This window comes from Condylura cristata, unplaced genomic scaffold (genome assembly GCF_000260355.1).
Source record: "Condylura cristata isolate star-nosed mole 26May11 unplaced genomic scaffold, ConCri1.0 scaffold00027, whole genome shotgun sequence".
NCBI classification, from domain to species: Eukaryota; Metazoa; Chordata; class Mammalia; order Eulipotyphla; family Talpidae; genus Condylura; species Condylura cristata.
In genome coordinates this window covers 13841315-13863170 of record NW_004567128.1, presented here as the reverse complement: position 1 = coordinate 13863170, position 21856 = coordinate 13841315, and the positions used below count along the sequence as shown (strand labels likewise).

The following is a 21856-nucleotide window of genomic DNA, read 5'->3' as shown; positions in this document are numbered from 1 at the left end:
GGCAGAATAATGCCCCCACCTCTCCAAAGATGCCCACACCCTACCATCTAAGATATGTTACTATGCTTCATTACAAAAGGGTGTGGCAGGAGACTTGATTAAATTAAGGATCTTGAGATGTGGAAGATATCCTAGTTTATCTAGACTGTAATCAAAAAGGCCTTTAGAAGAGAGTAAAACAGAAAAGTTGGAGGCAAAGAAGTTCTGACAGCAGGAGCAGACTTTTAGAATGATAGGAGACCACCAGCCATTAAGAAGCTGGAAAGGGAACTGGAACAGATGCTTCTCTAGAGCCTACTCAAAGAACTCAGCAATGTCAGCCTTTTGCAGACATTTGACCTGTAAAATTGTAAGGTAACAAATGTGAGTGGCTTTATGTTGTTTTAAAGATTTTTTATTTACACGTACAAAAACCAGAGTACAGGCCAGAGGTGTAGGGGGTGAGAGGATTCACCAGAAACAGAGTGGGGAGCAGAACAGGCAGATCTACTGAAATGCACTGCTGAGGGGAGCAGCAGGTGAGATAGGAGAGGTCTGCTGTGCCCTGTGGGTCACCTCCCTGGCCAGGGAGGAAACTCGTGCTGCGATGGCTGCAGATAGTTTCATAGTGCTGTGCTTTAACCCCTTGCCCCACCAGGGAGGCCCCCAAATGTGTGTTGCTTTACACCACTACATTTTTGATAATTTATTAAAGCAACTGTAGGATGCCCCTTTTCCAAGCCTCCTCATCGATCACCTTCGAGTCTACAGTCAGCTACTCATGGGTCAGGCTCTGTGCCATCTCTAGCATGAGCATCCATTCCTTCATGTGAGTTAATATACCCTCCAGTAACTAGCTTCTTACTGTGGCATCCTGTTTCTCACTCCACCCTTTATACAGAAGCACAGTATATTTTCTTACTCCTGTGATACTATATAATACTGTTTTGTTCTTCAACTTAGGACATTCTCATCCCTTCTGAAATCCTATTCAACTTGCAAGATTGTTCTACACTGAATTTTCCAAGTAAATGCACCATAAGCCAGACATCAGTCTCCACCATTAACATTAGTCTATGCAAACTCTTATAAAATTATACTCACAACTAAAACTGAACAAATTTGTGGTGAAATTCTTAGGTATAGAGGATGATTATCAAAGACACTTGACAATCTTGTCAGATGTAAGTTCCATTTGTTAGATTTGTTCTAATTAAAGACACTGATTCAAATTAATATATGGTAAAGAATGGAATGAGACTTTTTCTTCTGGTGAACATAATATAGGCTGGTGAACATAATATAGGCTATACAGACGTTGACTTAAGTGATGTACATCTGAAACTTACATGTGACAAACAATGCAACTCTAATAAAAAGTTGAAGTATTCTAGATGTAATTTCAAAAATTATTTTTAAAAAAGAGGTAGAAAAAAAATGAGAGATGGGAAAAAAAAGAGATGGAAAAAATTTCCCAACAAAAATTGAAGTGTATTTTTTTTTCACATCAAAAAGTAAAGAAACAATGCCTCGGAAGTTTGGTCTTGTAAGATATCCCGAAGGAATAAAGGGAGAAATGCTTCATACTTTTTGACATATTTGACAAACTCGGAATAAACACATGGTAAACATAATAAAAGGCAGATGTTAGGGGACTAAGTTGTCTCTTAATCATGTGGAATTAAACTCATCGACTTCCAGGAATGCCCAAGAGAGATAATGCACATAAATCACATTGGCATGAGATTGAAACACCCCACTAGACTTTCCACTCTTATTTAGTAAAATTGTAGTTTGTTTACACAGCAGCATAATTTCTCTTACTTAAAGAAAAGATGGTTCCGAAATAACAAACAGAAAGATTAGAACCTAAACTATGTTTTCAGTTATTCAACGGCCCTCATCTTTCATAAATTATTTTGGCTCAGATTTATGAGTTTGGTAAAAAATCTCTTGAGAGACTTGTTTTCCTGGTCCTATCAGGAAAAATTGCTTCCAAATCATTTTACACAAAACAGGTGTCCATTGTCGGGTTCCAGAATAAAGAGAATATCAACTCCTTGGGTGACCCTGTTACTCTCTTGTAGCTGACTGCTATAAGGAAGATTTTAGGTCTCCTAAATACCTTCTAGACGAAGATATACCTTTTAATTTATGTGTATAACCACTTAATTGTTCTTAATTAACCTAATAAGTGTGTGTTTTTTTTTCTTTTGTTGTAGTTGTTTTGGCTGTATGGAGGTCACTTGTTTATTTATTGTGTATTAGTAATCAGGAGCTACATCCTTTCCAGGGTCATTCATACTGAACAATATAATTAAAACCAGAATGTCTGCATAATGACAGCAGTTATTTAGAGCAGCAGTAAATGTAGCAAATTCTAATATAATAATTATTTAAAGAATCATTTCCTTTCTGTTGAACATATTTTGAGCTGTACTCCAAACTCATAAAAGCCCTCATGATTTGCAAATTTCACTGTCTTCCAGTAAACCCCGATGATGACTTGGAAGTTTTGAGTTTATATCTTTTGATTTCGTAATCTCATGTATTATACTACTTTCTGTTTAACAAGAAAATTTTTTTCCTAAAAGCTTCTTCTTTATTTTACCTGTATTTTTCTAACACCATGTTGTTGGTATTATAGCACAGTCACTATGTAATCCAACTTGAATATAAAAGCTACTCATTTACTCAATTACTTCTTCATTAGACTATTTCCCTGAACTCTGACCCTGAAACACACATGACATTTGGCATTGCAGTCTATGGACATACATGAGTTCTTGTTCTCATACTCAATATTTTATATTTTAGGGATGGATATGAAAGCAAAGAGAAACAGACAAAGGACTAACTCCCTGCCTCTTCCCTAATCACTATGCCCAGACACCTCAAGTTTTATTCCTCTTCACTGTTCTAAACTTCTGGACCAAATCATAAGTCACACTTCAGTTCCCCAAATATGCTATCCCAATACTTTATGCATAGTTCCTCAATGGTTTATATGATTACTCTGTTGATCCAACGTACCACAAATTACCCTACTGACACAAAATATTAAACACATTTACAACAGCCATTATTCACAAAGACCATACAATTATCTTGCAATGACCTTGTAAAGACATAACATTTCATGAACACTGACCTTTCAAACGAAGTGATGACAGTATTCTTATAGCATAAAATGTCTACAAAAACACAATGGGAATATTTCAAATAGATTCTTCTATTTGCCAAAAAAAAAAAAAATACATACATAAGAGAAAGGGTGGGATTGAAAGAAAGAAGAAAATGAAGAAAGAGACAAGAGTCAGATAAACAAGAACTTTAGGTTAACCTTTTCAAACTGGTTAAGATATACTCTCCAAGCAACTATTTCCTCTATATGTGGTTTTTGTACAGAATTCTGCAAATGACAGCAACTCAAATGTTTACTTTCTGAATTGCTAAAGTATTCACACACTTGAGCAGAATAGGTAAAAATTGTCATTGCTTTTTTTCTTCAAATACTGCTTATAAAAACTCAAAATAAGGTATAAAATTGCTCTAAGAGAAAGTCCATTGCATAACAAAACTGAGTATCCGCCTCCAGAGATATTAAGGACTTGATTTTAAAAGTTTACACAAGTTATAGCACATGAGCCGAGAGCAAATTCAAATCTTTATTATTAGATACATACCTGAAGTGGTATGCAAAACAAACAATATAAAATGGAATTTTAATATTTTAATCAAGGATGTTACGATGATATAACAGCCTTATTATAATTAATTGGTTCCTTAAATTAATAGCAATGGGGGTGTAAGCCATTGTGATAAAAATAAAACATTTCCAGCTTGTGTATAAAGAGCTCCTATTGCTTTCAAATTAGTTCTGTTAATGAGAAACAAATACTTCTAAGTTTTTAAGGAATGACCATATGTGTTTATCTAAAGTAAATGCTATCGACAATATGCCATAAAAATCCAGCATTACTGTGTGCATTATAATCATATTTAAATTTTCTTGCTTATTAACCTCTAGTTCTGGCATTCTAGTGGCCATAGTGAATTAAGACTAAGATTCTAGCAAAGGCCCATGAAAAGCATTGGGTTTGACTCATGTTTACTGAATTTTCCAAAAGATTTATAAAATTGAGCCTGAAGAATGAATTAAATAAGAAGAAAGGCTAAGGAAAAGTAGTCCTTTTGGTGTGTGAGATCAAACATCAAAAAGTGATTTTTACTGCCTGGCCTTGGTGCCTCTGGTTATTATATGTTGGGCTGGGCATGAAGATTGAGCCATTAATCTTTTAAAGAGAGGATGCCAACCAAGTGCACTCCTCCTCTACTTGATCTGTGGAGATCAGTAATGACACTCTTCAGTAAGCTACATACCTGCTTCTCTCCCAAAAGGTGCCATGGTAACAGAGATCAGCAGAAATGAGTGCAGGTTGTGAAAGTATATGGATAAAGTAATAGCACTTATTCTCAAATCGCACACTTGATGTCCATCTAGCAAACTTTCATCCATGGTGCTCTTAACACAGACACTGGCAGGAGGCTAACTTAGAGCACATTTTACAGAATAGTAAATAAGTCTAAGATGCAGATACATGTCATTATCTGCCTTATTTGCCGTTCTGACATGTTGTTGCAGAAAATACTTGGGAAGTTATCAAGTAGCTACATTCATAGATACACAAGAACAAGGTCTCCGCACTTCTGCCAAACTTGGGGAAGCATCTGACCATCACTCTCTTAAAATACTCATATCATCAAAATAAAAGTTGAAGCTGAGGAAGAACACTCATTGGGTTTTCTCAGGTCTCTGGAGCAGAAGGGTATACAAATTTTCCAACTGTCTCACAAACCTAGTTTTGCTCCTGTGCTTCTCAAATATTCAAAGTCTCAACTTAATGAAAGGTTCCCTTGCCCCCAAATTAGAGTTTCTACAGAATGGACCTGTTACCACTACTTCATGATAGGGGAAAATATGTCACATTTGCATTTCAATAAAGAAATCATAGATCTGACATGCCCAGGAAAAACCAAGTTATATAATCCAGGATAAAAACTCAGAAAATGGAGGGTTTTTTTGTTTTGTTTTGTTTTGTTTTGTTTTGTTTTGTTTTGTTTAAGATCCAGTTACTATTTCTATTATAGATAGTTTCATTTTGCTATACACTATGCATATTGCTTTTCAGCTAGGTGGCCAGTATCCCAAAGAGACACAGAGAGTGTTTGCTTGTTTTTTAATGTAAATTACTGTCCTAGGAGCTATCACTGTTGCAAGAAGGGTCAGCTTCAGTCATGTTTACTCTGTCTACCACCCTCTCTAACTCCCTTGGGTATGCTTGACTTTCTTGGTAATTGGCAGACAAAGAAATCAAGATATCTGCTATTTACCAGGAATCCATTAAATGACAAAATCCTGCCACAGATTTTCTTTCATTCAGAAAGATCCATCAAGAGAAACAGATAAAATGTGTAAACAGAAATGCTATTTTTCACATTGTCTCTAATCACCTCAATGGTAGGTACCACAGGTATCCAACTACCAAAATGTTCTGAACTCAAGACTCACTTCCTCCACGGTCTTTCTCCCCTGCTGGGACCCTCAAGACCCGAATTGCTCTTTATTTCCCTTGAACATGGTCATTTTCATTATATGATCAATGTGACTTAACACCTCTTCATTGGAAGGACTGAAGCTCCTTCAGCCCTTCCATTCCCTCTCCCTTCTGAATTACAAGGATGCTTCTGTTTGTGCAATCCGAGACCACGACACTCGGCAGTCTCTCGCACATCATCTCCTCTGTCTAGAACTAACATAGATCACGTCAGTTCCAGCAATGAAACACAATACTCCTCCTCTTCCATTATACCTGAAAGGTACAGCTGCAAAAATTCTGTAATCTCACATCAGCTGTGAATGTGTCATCTTACTGGCGACTTAATACAAAAGATAGTGTTCAGCATCCCATCCATAACACTATTTATTCATTTGCCTCCTACATTTCACCATCTCCAAGTATCATCAGCCCACTGAAAACCAAGATGCCTGGTAACATGCACACACTATTCCATCCAGCAGCTCCTTTCATACTGCCATTCCATTTTACCTCTGCTTCCTACTACCGTATTTGGATGCCTCTCCATGACATTTGCTTTAATAACTTCAGTGCTTCCCTTAAACACTTACAAAGTAATTCAGCAAATCATATGAAGCACAGCACTGAAAAGGATATCCCCTGAACATAGCTGACATTGAAATGGTAGCAGTAAAAGTAAACATGAAAAAATACACAGTATTTCCATGCAAAAAATAAAAGGATGCTCTTTAGAAAAGAAAAACAATATATAATGAAATCATACTTAACTATATGAAGATTATGCTATAAGGTGAAATCAAACTGAAGCTTTTCATAGAGAATCCATTTCGATTCACAGAAATTACCGAAATAAGCCACAGCTTTAAACCTATTTCCCTATCTCTAATTCCCCATGAGTATACTCCACTTATTTAAAGCCTATTTACGACGTTTTTCCAAAAGCTACATTTAAAATGTTTCCACAACCTCCCAACAAGTGCCCCGCGCGTAAATGCAGCACCACCACTGAAAGTCATAAAAATGAGAGAAGAAAGGAACACTGCTTACCAGAGCCTCTTTTGGTCACAACCTTCAAACTCTGAGTGAAAGTAGCATATAAGAGAATCAAGTGTGGAATCGGAGCTTTCATCTTCCAGCTGTTAAAGGCTGTTCCCTAAAGGAAAGACACAAATAAACATATATTAGAAAGACATATAGCAACATTATAGGGTTATGTTGCAATGAATCCCACACACACACACACGCACAGAAAGAATGTGAGGAGAATTCCTGTTGTATCTTTCTCCTACTACTACAATTCCTAAGTTATGGCAAGGGCAGCTATGAGCAGCTATACCGACCAATATTATGTCTCTACAGGTCCATTAAGGTCACTTAAGGTTTAAAATTTCTTTTTATGTAAACCTCACTGCATTTAAGTACATGGAAACAGTGCCTTCAAAAGAACTACTTCACTAACAATTGTTTTAAATATAAATTACCAAATAATGACTTGTTTAATGTTCCAAGCTGCAATAGAACATGGTTTTATTGAGTATCATTTTTTTTTCCTAATTGAGAAGAAATCACAAAGGTTGTACCTCTAAAGACTGAATTATAATTTTACAATTCTCTTTCAAACAACTCTGAAAGATACTTCAAGAGAATTTTAAGCCTTTAGTTTCTATTGGAATAAAGTACACCGTCTATGAGCTAGGCGAAAAGCCACATCAGTTCTTTGTCTCACAAGGCTCTCAGAGGGATACTAGAAGGAACAGAGTGTTTGGGTATCCAAAGAAGGGAAAGATTTCACTTGAAATTAACTGAAATGAACAATGTCTTCCTGGGAAAATCATCCCTCTTACTTTCGTTTAAGACTGAGAGCCAAAAGACTGAATTTCAAAAAGTAGCAGTCAGAACACAGTTCAAATACAGTGTCAATCCATGACAGCACAAGTTTCTTTGCAAGACAGTTGAGGACCGATCATATTCAGCTTTCAATCACTATGATTTTATTAAAGATGGGGAAGCTGAAATGTCATTTTTTTTTTTTTTTGCTCTCCTGAGCCTCAGGTACCTCTGAATATTTTCAAATCATGAATTCACTCCCATTAATGAAATTCTGTTAAAATACATTGTAATTCACAAAACAAAATCCAAATCCATTCACTTGCAGGAAAGTCTCACCAGCGTCATTTCAGCAAGGAAGTCAGTGAATTTTTAAAATAAGCATTAAGAAGCAGCTATTTTAACTCAACTCCTTGAAAGGATGATAGCCTGTTTCAGTCTTCTAACCAAAGACCTTGAGTTCACATAAAGACATAAATGAAACATCGTCTGAAGAGCCGACTCATCAGACACAGCTGAGGAACTGCAACATTAAAGAGCCAGGCTGAGTCACACATTCCTAAAATCCCATCCCCTTTCCCAGCCACCGTACTAACTGGAGCTGTAGGAAAGCTTCAAGTTGGTATCTTCAGCCTTCAGGTTAGCAGTGAGAATCAGTTCCTCTCTCAGTGTGACTCTAATCAGTGCTGCCCAAGAAACTCCAAGATCCAACTACACACTGCAAGACCTTCCAGCCTAACAATCTTATTACTTTTCTCTTGCTCCGAATATTATTTCCTTACACATTTCATTTCTACAAGGCATGCAGCTAGTTGGTGAATCTGTTTCTCGAAATTAAATTGGTTTGGAAAGCATCAATTTGGTGACATCAAGATGCTTAATTGAATATCCTGAAATGCTGTGTCTTAGGGAAAAACAAAAGAATTATGCAGCATTTCACAGATTTAACATCTTGATCAATCTACAATGAATTTCACAAACCTCTTTGTGGTAACTTACTACTAAACCTTATACTGAAAGACAGATTAAGTATGTCTAGTCATGGACATCCAGCTTTGCTGCATTTGTTGCATAACTAAAATTCTTTCCCAGAAATCAAAGTACAAACTACATATATTTTACTGAGCTTCACGTGCATTTTCTTATTGTTACATAGAAGCTCATTTCAAGGGGCTTCAGTTTCTGGGTAGATGGACCTGAAATCATTTGCCTGTTTCTTGTTAAAGGTACCATTCACCACTCAGCTTCACATAAACCACAAGTAAGTCTCATGTGAAATGAACTTATCACAGTGGTTATAAGCAATCAGTCTGTTTGGGTTCTTATGCCAGTTTGCCACCTATCAGTGATTTGATTCAGGGAAAATAACATCTTCATGACTGCTTTCTCTATTCTTTGTAAAAGTAGGTATCATTAAAGTAGATACAGCATGGCACAGAGAAGAAACTCAAGTAATGAAAGCTGCTTTTGCTATTGCTTTTATTGCAATTGATTGCTATCGGCATTAGTATTAATATCATAATTAATACTACTACTACTACTATCATTACTACTGCTACTGCTATGATTGTAGGCTCAAGTCACATCCTGTCATCCATAAAAGTTTCTGTACATACCAGCTCTCTTTACATCCTGCCCCAAACTTTTAGTTTATTTCTTTAAAGATATGACAATAAAGTTGACTGGAAAGAAAGATGAGTGAAAGACTGAATGTTGTTGCTATCACATGCAGTTGAATTCTGGCACTCAAGCTCATCACATGATAAACACATAGTAAGTATATACTAGTTACAGGATGCGCTGCAATGGTTCAATGGAGCCACCAAGACATGCACTGCACTCGAATCAGGAAAGCTCACAGCCCACTACAGGAGACAAATGCTTACCTACTTAGTTAGACTGGCCCTACTGCCAGACGTGAGTATAATGTGCTGAGGGAGAACAGGGAGGAAGCTATCAATTCTGTTCCAGATTGGGTCTGGTGAAGTCATAGGAAAGGGCTTTCAGATGAAGGCGTACTTCAGCTAGGTCACAAAGGAGAAACTTTCTAAGGGGAAGGGAATTCTGGGCCTAAAACAAAGATTGGGAGAACATGTCGTCTGGTGCACAGAATAACAATGTCCACCCACAGCGGTGTTCACAACTGAAGTCCCAGAATCACTGAGTATGTTACCTCACCTGGGAATGAGTCTGCAGATATGGTTAAGGACTTTGACATGGAAAATTATTATGCAGGGAATCCCAAAGTAATTACAGGCATTCTTATAAAAGAAGAATGGAAGAATCATATTCAGGAAGAGAAATTTAAGATGGAAACAAAGGCCTGAGGTTGGAGTGATGTTCTTTGAAGATGGAGGAACAGGACAAGTGCCAAGGAATCTATGTGACTTCTACAACAACCCAGAAAGCCAAGGAAACAGATTCTCCCTGAGAACCTCCAGAAGAAAAGGAGGCAAGCCAACACCTTGACTTCCACCAAATCCAGTCCATTCTGAACTTCTGTTCACAAAAGCTATCAGGTTAAACATGTGGGTTGTTTAAAGTCACTAAGTTTAGCAGCAACGATAGGAAACTATCACAGCCAGGATGTCAAATGACAAATTCCAGGAGCAAAGTGTAAACAGGTAAATAGGTCAGGGGTTCTGGGCTCTAGTTCTCAATTCTACTAGAATTGAGATGTCTATGTAGAATTTTCCTGTAAGATATGCTAGCTAAGAAGTTGAGGCTTTTCCCTCATGGCCCCTATAATGTTTTGTTTTGTTTTTTTTTTTTTCACTCATATTCTGTGCAATTTCAGCATCTAAGGCTATTTTATGTAGCTTTACTTCCTTTAGTCATGAAAACGGTAGGGACACTGAGTGTTTTTCCTAGGAATTAAAATGATGACTCACCTGAGATTCAGACCTGTCCCTCTTCACACAATCCTAATATTCTATAAGCATGGTGACTATAAGTCATCATACTTATAGATAATAATATTAGATACTTGAAATGTGCTAACAGAGCAGGTTTTAATATTAGCACCACATGAAAGATAATGATAGCAATATAAAGTGCTGGTGGTATATTAATGAGCTTGATTGTGGCGATCATTTCACAATGAATGCATATATCAAAACATCAAGTTGTATGCCTTAAATATGTCAGTTTTATTTGTCAATTATACCACAATTAAATTGGAGAAATAAAAATGTTAAGGAAGCAGAATTATTTCAAAGTTTTCAAACATCCAGATGATTTACTAGAATTCTACAAGTTAAGAAGCAATACTTTTTCAGGCCAGGCGTCATCTGCATAAGCCATACTCTAGCTGCTTTGCTACAACCATTGCCAGTGCCATCAGTCAGAAGCTCAACTGCAAGGGGTCACTAACAAGCTACTAGGAGAGAAATCAGAATCCAAAAAACTAGATTCTGGATGACACACACCTCTAAACAGACAACAGATTTCCTAGTCTAAGTGTTTATGACAATTGAAAGAATGAAATTTACACTGCAGAAGAATGGCACCCACATGACAATACTTTGACGAAATATTTGAGACTCTGGAACAAGTCACAGAAGTTACTGGATATCATTCTGATGGAAAGTTGGACCGCTGGGGATTATCTGATCCTGTATGTACAACTTTGTCTTTGACCATACTATTTTACAGCCGTGCAAGTAAGTCTTACCCACAGAAATATAAATTATTTGTACATGGTGGGATGCAGCTGATTACTGCTCTACATACAGACCAGTAGTGATAAGTCCATTCTAAAATTCCTTTATGCATGTACCTTTATGGTTCATTGACATCTCCACTGAACCAGTTATACCGTCTCTTTCAGTTTCTTTCTTAATTTGTAAATGAAGGAAATCCCAGACATGGGTTTATATCTTTATGAGTCATGACTTTTTTCAAAAGCAAACTTAATAACTATCCATGCATTATAATGAAGTTAGTCAATGACTGCTTTGAAGTAAGTAAAGAAATAAATTAGAAATTACAATGCAGATTACGTTTACGTTCGGTGTTCTAGTCACTACTTAGTATCATGGTGTTATAATCAGAAACCATGTGAACAGCAATATAAAGACACATTAAAGGCAGCTAAATAACAGTGTAGTAGAACTGAAAAGATGAATAGAAAAGCTCATTTCTATAGCATTATCACCAACAAGCATACATAAAGGTATGTGGAAACGGCAGAGCTGCCTTTCAGCCTCGGAAAGGCAGGATTGCCCATCTCAGGGAAAGGGACATACCATCTTACAAAAGGCTTAATATCAAGGGCATGTGAGAACTGTGCAAAGAAAGAGGTTAAGTGCTCACACTTAGGAGTAAAACTGTGTTTTGAATCGGTTTCAACTTCATACCTGCTGTGCAAGCTTGGACAATTTAAGAATACTTTGTTTCATCATCTCAGTCTCCTCACCAGTATAATGGGCAGGGGGAGAGGGGATTAGTAAGAAAATCAAATATGTGTTATTACCATTAAACAGAAGTTTCTTAGTTGAGGTGTGCTTTATCCTTTATTGTGATAAGTCTCTAAACATTTACAGGGTTAGGCTATTAACAACAGCCTTAACTGAATTAACTGTCTGCAATAATTCCAAACTTAAATTACTAGGAATGACTGAGGAAATTGAAATATTCCATAGGCTGCCAGAACATTCTATAAAATTCTATACAACTCATACTTATTTGGTGACAGGAGAAAATCCAGTAAATGGATGAACCTGACTATTTGAAATGGAAAGTGCACTGTGCACGGGAATAGAGCGCATAAATAAAAACACCACACAGTTTCCATCTGCCACTCCTCTAATTCACCTTTCTCACACCTTTCATATTCATCATGCCCTCCACTGTAATTCAGCTGCAAAAGCTCAGACCAAAGACGTTTTTTGGGTTCCAAAGTCAGCAGATTGGATGAGGCAAGTGACAAAGCCAGGGAGGAAAAGCAAATATATTCCAGCATCGCTTTTGTGGGCTGCAAACGTGACCGGAGCCGAGGGGACTTGCCCTTCCTTGTGTGTTCGCCCTGCCAACAGTGTTAAGGACAGTGGGATAAACCTGACCCTTCTCACATCTCTGGGGGGTTAAAATTCAACATATTAGACTCACTGCGCTTCTCAAGAAATCCTGGGCAGTAAGTTAATCAGACTGATATTTGTCGTATGTGGCAAACAGTTTGACTTCTCCAGTCAAACTCAAGATGCCCACAGTTGTAGCAGAGAGCAGGCTATGGGGAGAGTCACTGCAACAGCGCTCCCCAGCCAGGGCTGCATCTTGGGGTTCTTGGGCAGCTTTCAAGGAGACTAATCACCTACCTGGGTAATGTAAACTGCAGGGCCATGGACCAAGCTTTGAAAAGTAAGGACTAAGCAAGAGCATTATTTAGGTGGTAAATATGGTAGGAGTTGTCAAACCAGTTGCTGTTCACACAATCAGCAGTTGGGACAATTCTTCACTGCAACAATGGTTAGCAGTATCTAGGGCCGCTACCCACCAGATGTCAAGAATACCTTCCTCCAGTTTCCATAAGCAAAAGTCTCCAGATATTGTCAAATGATCTGTGGCATGGCTGGTGCCACTGTAGCATGAGTTTAATCACTAATCAGAATAATTAGCTTTACCGCACTATCAATTTTGAGGCCATGGACTGCAGAAAATCTGGTCGTCTTCTACAAAGATGCTTAGTGATCACTCCTGAGTACTGTACTCAGTGAGAGCATGACCACAGAAGTTGCCAAGGAAAGAAATATAAACATCTGTCCTTCTGGAACAAGAGCACAGTAGAAACCTGGTATGAAGCAAACAGAAATGATGAAGTTTTGTAATTGTTTTTAAAATAATGGCAAAAGTCAGGCCCTCCCTGGTGGTGCAACAGGCTAAAACACTGCATTATGAAGCTCTCTGAAGCCGCTGCAGCACAAGTTCAATCCCCAGCCCTGGAGGTGACCTACATGGCACAGCAGACCTCTTTTGTCCCACCCGCTGCTCCCCTCAGCAGTGTACTTCATAGATCTGCCTGTTCTGCTCCCCACTCTGTCTCTGGTGAAGCCTCTCACCACCCCTGTATCGCTGGCCTATACCCCAGTTCTACATGCATAAATAAATAAATCTTAAAAAAAGAACTGCAAAAGTGAAAAGATAGGGAAGGCATTTGTGCAGGACAAAATGGTGTCCCGAAATGGCCATGTCTCATTCGTTGGAATTGCTGAATATGTTATCATAAGTGGGAAAGGGGTCTCTGCAAGTATGATTCATTTGCAGATTGTGCCATGGAGAGATTATCCTAGATTACAAGGTGGGTCCGCTGTAATCACAAAACACTATAGGAGAGTTAGGGACAGTACTCAAGTTAGGGAGAAGACCATATCATAACAGAGTGGAGACTGGAGTGATTAAACTAGAAGATTAAAAGAATGGATTCTTCCCTGAGGCCCCCTCAAGAACTAGCCCTACTGACCCCCGATTAGTGTCCTGTAAAATTTATTTCAGGAGTCTTAACTTTCAGAACTGGAAGAGAATGAATTGTGCAGTTGACAACCCCAAAGTTTGAACTTTGAGATAAACTCTTTTCTAAAGATTCATTTATTTATGCATACAGAACTGGGATACAGCCAGAGGTACTGGAGCAGCGAGAGGATTCACCAGAGACCGAGTGAGGAGCAGAACAGGCAGATCGATGAAGCACACAGCGGAGGGTAGCAGCGGGTGAGACAGGAGAGGTCTGCCATGCCAGGTGGGTCACCTCCGGGGCAGGGATCAAACCCGCACTGAAGCACCTCAGCCAGCTTGCAGTGCTGTGTCCTAACCCTCTGTGCCACCAGGGAGGGCCTGAGACAAACTCTTATAGCATTAATAGGAAGTTCGTACAATACTGAAGAAGCCAGAAACTTAAAAGGAATATTCTTGTTTATCACTATCATTTGCATGATATTTACACATTCAAATCTGGGTTTCATATTCTGCTAACGATGTTTATTAATAACAGTTGTTGACCTTCACTGAGCACTTAGTAAGTGCCAGACATGTTTCTAAGTACATAAGCCATTTTGTTAAACCTTTCAAATTTTCAATCATGGAGACACCATGGTGGTGTATATAAAGTATCTTTCCCAAGGTCACACAGCTAGAAAATTAGTTTCTCAATCTTCCACTAATGATATTTTAAATAATAAGTAAAAGAGAGCTAGTCAGAAACTTCTGGTGCAGTTACATCCACAGATGAAAAGCATGTGCAACCCAGATCCAATGACCCACCCACGCTTGCTACTGTTTTGTTGGAGAGAGTGTGATTACAAAATCTGTGCATGGACTGAAATTTTATTTACGTGGTTTTCAAGAAGGTATTTGCTACAGCTACTCAACTCAAAGGTTTTCACTATCTGAGACTCCTGCTTCTTTATCATGGGAGCAGCACTATCATCTGAAAGAGAATATAAATTGCTTTACGTCTGTATGATATGGTTACTTCTTAACCTTCCAGAGTTTAGCATGACTTTACTTGCTTTGGGTTCTTCTAAGAATTGAATTCTAAGATTGACTATTCTTCCCACCACATCTAAAACATTTCACATGAATTCTTGCTACCTCCACAAATTCAGAAGACCAGAGGTAGATCAGTACTTGAAAATGACTATTTTCCTGCTACTGTTTAGCTCTCTGAGATTGCAAAGGTTGTATAAACTCAACAACCAGCATTCGTCATGCAATATCACAGATACTGGGGTATAGGAGACAAGACAAGAGCTTTCTTCCATCACTTTTAAATTCAACACCAGAGCAAGTGATCTATTCATTTAATGATAAATATTGTGAGAAAAATACAAATAGCATTACAGGAGAGAGAGGAATGTGGCAGAGAAGTCAGATTTTTTTCACTTCTCCAAAATAATGAGGAGACAGTCACGTGTAGAGATGGGGAGAATCATCCAAGGAAAAAGAAGAATATATGCAAAGGCGATGAGATGAAAACAAGGTTGACAAAGTTGTGCAACAAAACATCAATATGCTTGCAGCAGATTCGACAAAGGAAAGGGCACTAGGTGAGGCATGAAGAACAGACTGGAACCAACTCATGAAGGGGCTTGTATTTTATTTCATCTGTAGAAAAAAGACATTTGGACTGGAAAGATTCCTATGGTGGGCTGAGCAGTATCATCCAAACGGATGTTGGAATTCCTAACCCTGGAACGTTTTGTGAGACCTTGTTCAGGACGGTCCTTGCCAGTGAAATCAAGTTAGGAGGTTCTCACGCTGGACTAGCGTGGGTCCTAAGCCCAGTGACTGGTTTGTTTATAAGCAGAAACACACAGACATAGTTAGGGAGACCACCTAACCATGCACACAGAGACTGGCACGCTATCGCCGAGCCAAGACCAGCCAGGGACTGCCAACAACCACAGGAAGCTCGGAAGAGGCAAGGAAGGATTATCCCCCAGAATCCTCCATCTCGGCAGACACCTGGGTTATGGACTTTTAGCCTTCAGAATTGTTGCAGAATAAATTTCTGTTGTGTTCAGTCACCTGGCTTGTGACAGCTTGTGGCTGCAGTGCGGGCAAACTAATGCAGGTACAAAGAAGATAATATACCCTATTAAAAAGTTTGCCTTGGGGCCCTCCCTGGTGGCGCAGCGGGTTAAAGCACAGCCCTGAGAATCTAAAGCTGCTTCCGCATGAGTTCGATTCCCGCCTGCTCCGGAGGTGACCACATGGTGTGGCAGACCTCTCCTGACACACCCGCTGCTCCCCTCAGCAGTGTACTTCATCGATCTGCCTGTTCTGTTCCCCACTCTGTCTCTGGTGAAGCCTCTCACCCCCACCCCCGAGACTCTGGCCTGTACCCCAGTTCTGTATGCACAAATAAATATTTAAAAAAAAAAAGTTTGCCTTGACTGCCATATGAAAAATGGACTGTAATGGGACAAAAATAGGAAGAAAAAGGAATACCATTTAGCTTGAGGGCTAATACAGGAGTTTAAACAACTGATACTGGCTTAGATCAGCATTCAACAAACGTAATGATGAAAAATCATCAGACTAGAAGTACAATTGAGAGATAACAGCAATAGGAGTTGCTAATACATTAGGTGTAGTTAGTAGTCAGGGAGTAAAAATGAAATCAGCAATCACTTCCAGGTTTAAGCAGAGAATAGGGATATATTTTTGCGGCCATTAACTGAGATGGGGCAGGTTAGGGAAACTGCCAGTTTGGAAAGGTGTTAGGAAGACATGGTCCATATCGGAGAGTCTGAATTTGAGATGCCAAGTTAATTCCATACGAGTCACTAGTGGTTCCCACCTGTGGTTATTCATGACCTGTGTGATCCCCTTCTTTTGAATGTGGGGCCGGACCTAGTGACTTCTTTTATTTAAAAAAATATATATAGATTTATTGGGCCCTCCCTGGTGATACAAAGGATAAAAGTGCAGCATTACAAAGCTAGCCGCAGCCACTTAAGCACAAATTCAATCCCCAGCCAGGGAGGAGACCCACATGATGCAGCAGACCTTTCCTGTCTCGCCTGCTGCTCCCCTTACCTGTGTATTTCAGCAGATCCACCTGTTCTGCTCCCCACTCTCTATCTGGTGAATGCTCTTACTCCCTGCACCTCTGACCTACACCCCAGTTCTTGTATGCAAAAAAATGAAAATAAAGTTTAAAAAAAAGAAAAGGTTCCAATTGAGGCTTTGAACTACAAGATAATGACACCAAACCAAAAAAGAAAAGAAAAAGGAATCAGCAAAGTAAACTTAGAATGTACAAGGTAGAAAGAAAACCAGAAGGAACTTTTTTTTGAGATGGAAATGTAGCCACTAGATCAATTTATGCAAAGTATAAATTGATATGTGTGTGTGTGTGTGTGTGTGTGTGTGTGTGTATTGATAAGATGTGAACTGAAAAGTGGTCATTGGATTTGGTAATGGTGTTCATTTAGTAACCTTACACAGACAGTTTGTGAGCAATGGAAATCTCTTTAGACTTAGCTAAGGAAAGAACAGAAGGTGAGATAGCAAATCTCTGAATACTGAATAAAGAATACTCAGAGGAGTTTTTCTATGAAGTCCACAGGATCATGGCTCAAGGAAATATCTTCCCAAAGATGTGTGATAAAAACTATATTTGCAGGCTCATGGGAATAATTGAGAGGGGAGTGATGCCTACTGAAGTGACAGCCTTTGAGAGAGCATATAGAAACACAAATGCTGTGGTTGGCACCAAGTAATAGCAGGAAGACTTTGAAGGAAGAGAATAGGCTGGCAATGTAGTGGTAGAAAAGTGAGTTTGTATTCACATGCCATTATTTTTAGAAAAGGTAAGCTAACTGCTACATAGAAGAGTGCAAGAGATATGTAAAGAGAGCAGGAAGATTCACAATAGAGGAAAATGGAAAATGGACTAGCTCAACCCAAGAAAAAATGAGCATCTTAGCGGAGAAGAGAAAGATGGAAATGTTTCATATCCGTTGACCCTATGTCAGAAAGATGGTATGACTTTCGGCTATGTCCAACATGGTGAAGACAGGAACAGGTGTACAGTTGTGTTTTACTCTGTTTAGAGCTGTTTCCAAGTGAGCTTAAGAGAAAAATAGAGAAGCAAGAGCTTTAAGAGTTTAGCAGGTTGAAAATATTGACTCACGAAGCTACACCAATAAACTGGTAGGTATATGATGCCCACGCCAGAACCATATTTTTTCCCAATAGTTTAGAGCTGCCAATAGAATGCCATGCTAATTGAAAGCTAGCTTGGTTCAAGTAGTCCCATAGAACAGCTTCATAATAATGATTAAGAAACAGACACACATAATTTGACAGATTGAAAAGATCTAGTTCCCTTTAGCTGCGTGTGTTTTAACTCCCTGGGTAACATATCCAATGATTGCACTTAAGAAGAATGCTTTCAAGCAAGATGGTGTCTAAATACTTTCACACTGCTGCCTCGAAGCTAGTCTACTGGTCTCTCTCTGTCAACTTCTGTGCAAGCTCTGGGCTTAACGTTGCAATGGAATAGGATTTACAACTTGTTCTTGGAAAATTAGGCACAATTTTAAACTACAGGAGATATTATTGCAATCGTGCCAGCAGAAAACCTAATTCTGAGAAACCTATGGGCTTCAAGGAAAAGAGATCAAAAAATAGTTTTTCATCAAGATCATGCAGAGAACCACATCATTGAGTATTTACTAGACCTAAAATGTATGCAGTGACATGATAAAGACCATGCCGATATTATCATCCCCAACAGCAAAATATCACCTCTTCCCTGCTGAGGGTCGTTCTCATTTTCTTCTGTTTTCCATCTCCTAATAATGAAACACTTTGAACCAAAGAGCTACAAAGACCTCTTAATCCACACTTTGTCAGTACCACTAAAACTTCTGTTTTTTCAACTAGTATTTAACACTTATCTTCTGTAACAGTTCTTTCTGAAAGCTAAACTATGTTTCATTTGGTGAAACTTAACACTTCAGAATGCTTACAGTATCCACTGACCTACCTCAATTTGATTATCTTAAAATGAGATGCATATTAACTAATGCTTTGAAAATCTTATTTATCTAACAGAAAAGCCTTTCCAAACATCACTCTCTGTTGAAATATTTAAAGTTGCCCTTGGAAAACATCTCCCAAGATCACTCTATCATCACAGGTCCCCTCCTTGGTGCCTGTAAGTTCCTCCACTAAGGGATGATGAGCTTGGGAGAATTCCAAATCTTCTGTACAATGATACATGTGCTTTGTTCCATCCCATTCTTGTTTTTCAGGTCACTTCACTTAAAAATGTAATTCATGGTGATGACACTCCCACTGAAATTTGCCTGCAACTAATATATTCTAGCAGCTACTATCATGCATTCCTTCTCCTCTATTTGCTCACTTCCACTTTCTCCCCTAAAGACACTGCTTGTTAGAAATATGCTGGGTGGACTATTTTCCTGCCAAAAGCTTCAGATTCTAATTAAATAACTCAGAAAAAAGCAGTCATAACAAAAAGCCAAATTAGAAGGCCCTGGGAATGCAAATGTTTCCAGGCGCGGAAGGACAGTGGGGCGGATCAACTTCCCCTGACCCTAGAAAGAGACAGTGGCATAATGAAAGGGCCAAAGTCCTTTGTCCCCTGCCCTGTGCTTGACTTCCCCACTATGCTACTTCAAGGAAATAAATTCATGTCCTACAACTAATCCTCTTTTCAATAATAGGAAACCCAATTATGGTCTTGGCTATCTCAAAACATTTTTTTGATGTAAAATATTAGTCTGTGGCCCTCCCTGGTGACGCAACAGGTTGGAGTGCAGCACTGCACACTGGCCACAGCTGCTTCAGCGTGAGTTTGATCCCCAGGCCTGGGGGTGATCCACATAGCGCAGCAGACCTCTCCTGGCCCGCTGCTCCCCTCAGCAGTATACTTCATCCATCTGGCTGTTCTGCTCCCTACTCTGTCTCTGGTGAATCCTCTCACTGCCTCTGGTCTGTGCCCCAGTTCTGTATGCATAAATAAATAAATCTTTATATATGTATATTAGTCTTGTCTCCTCTGGGCCTATCATGCATTCCACGTGTGGCATCCTAACACTGAACACTGACTTGAGAAGTGCTGCTTTCTATAGGCCTGCTTTTCTATTTCTGAACTTCACTTGATCCCATTTCTATCAAGTCACTTTTCAAGAGAAACAAAGTGATATCTCCATTTATCCTCAGATTGTAAGTGGAGAAACTTAAATCAAATAATTTATAATTAGATTATTTCCACAATAAGCAGAAACATGGGGTAACTTTAACACATCTATTTAATTCCTCATCCACCTATCCTCAGAAGCACTGTTCCTATTTAAATGTTGATAATTGGAGGCTTTTTCAAAAGTAAGACTGCATAGAGAAAAACTTTTGTACCGGAAAAAAGTAGGGTTGCATGTCAAAATCACTATGCAAAGCAGCACGGTACTATTTAGAACTGGAAAGCAATGCCTGAACTTGCCTGTATATGTTCATATATGTAAACAAAACTGTATTTGAAATCAAATGTAAAACATAACATTTATAGACATGTCTATTCATACCCCTAAAACATAGTGCTGGAAACCAATGTTATGTCAATGAAACAAACAATGAATCAAAATAGGCTGAAATCCATTATAAATACTGAAGTATATCACCCTAAGTCCAGAGAGAAGATCATCCTTCAGTTGTGTTCAGTATCAATACTTTGTCTGGGGAGACATGTTCTTCTAAAAGTCTAATCAAAACTCTATTACTTCAATCAAAGTAATTGACTAACCACCAGAGGCTGATGAAGCTTGAGCTTAAGCACCCTTAAATTAGAGACTTCTATTAAAGCCCTGTACTTAATTTTGTTGTTATAATTTTAAAACCTTTATTCTTATAGATAGGGACCAAAATTGCATAAACTCTATGGCCCATCAAAATTAGCTTTTCCTCTGCTTACCATGGTACTTGAAATTACTCACTAGCAAACTCTTTCTCAAGTTGACTAAACACCTTAAGCTTTCTAGAGACCCTAAAACATTGACAATATAATGAAATAAGAAGCTCTCAGTCACCACTTGAGGAAGATAGTCTTTCCATGTGGATTACCAGATGGTAATTTATTAGCACAGGCTTTTGAAAAGGAGTGTTGATGTATAGAATAACACAAAGAGTGGTTGCTTGGCAGTTAAGAGACCTAGATTCAAGACCTCAGTGTGCTAAACTATCCACTAACATTAAGATCGACCTCTCCAGATTCTCTAGTATCCTTATCTTTGTGATGAAGTAAGTGGAGATAATAATCACCACAATCTCTTCTTTGGATATTTGAAATTATATAATCTGTTAATATTCTTCAGTGTCATATCACTTTAGTTAGACTTCATCTCACAATGCAACAGACAGATGCAGCGACACTAGAGAATGCTCTTTTCCTATTGCCTACCTACACTCAGCCCCCTCAAACTGGGAAGAGTCCTCCAGAATGACAACTTGGTCTGCCTACTTGTCAATCTGAAGCACAAGAAGATATAATCACTGTCACACAAAGCTTTATCAAATGGTCAAACACAGCCTATATGCATAACTTAACCATGGAGCTAAGAGAACAAAATTGCCCATGTAAATTATTTTCATTGTTTCCTTACCTGTTCTCATGATAACAAAAGTCAGTTCACCCAAGTATCTATAGGTAACATTTACTCTTTATAAAACAACTTCTAATACGGCTCATCAATTCATCTTTTCCAGATGTTCACGCCTCCCTTATGAGTTAGAATCTATTCCTCCATTCCACTCAAACTTGGAACACAGAGAACACTCATAGGAACACAGAGAAATGACATTCTATGCTTCATGTTATTCAGCAATAAATACCAGAACATTTCTTACATTAAACCTAAACTAAGCCTCCTTTTTACTTTCCTCCTCCCAAAGCTATCTATAAATTCTAGATATAGGTTACTATTCAA

General features: G+C 38.6%; 1 protein-coding gene across 1 annotated transcript in view; it reads right to left on the bottom strand.

Annotated features, from left to right (window-relative positions):
- The window catches only part of IL1RAPL1 (interleukin 1 receptor accessory protein-like 1), a 1088386-nt gene that overhangs the window by 905591 nt on the left and 160939 nt on the right, over positions 1-21856 (bottom strand). The window contains exon 2 of the mRNA XM_004689926.1: positions 6627-6732. Coding sequence (XP_004689983.1) covers positions 6627-6708 — 82 coding nt within the window. The 5' untranslated portion in view covers positions 6709-6732. The remainder of the gene's footprint in view (positions 1-6626; positions 6733-21856) is intronic.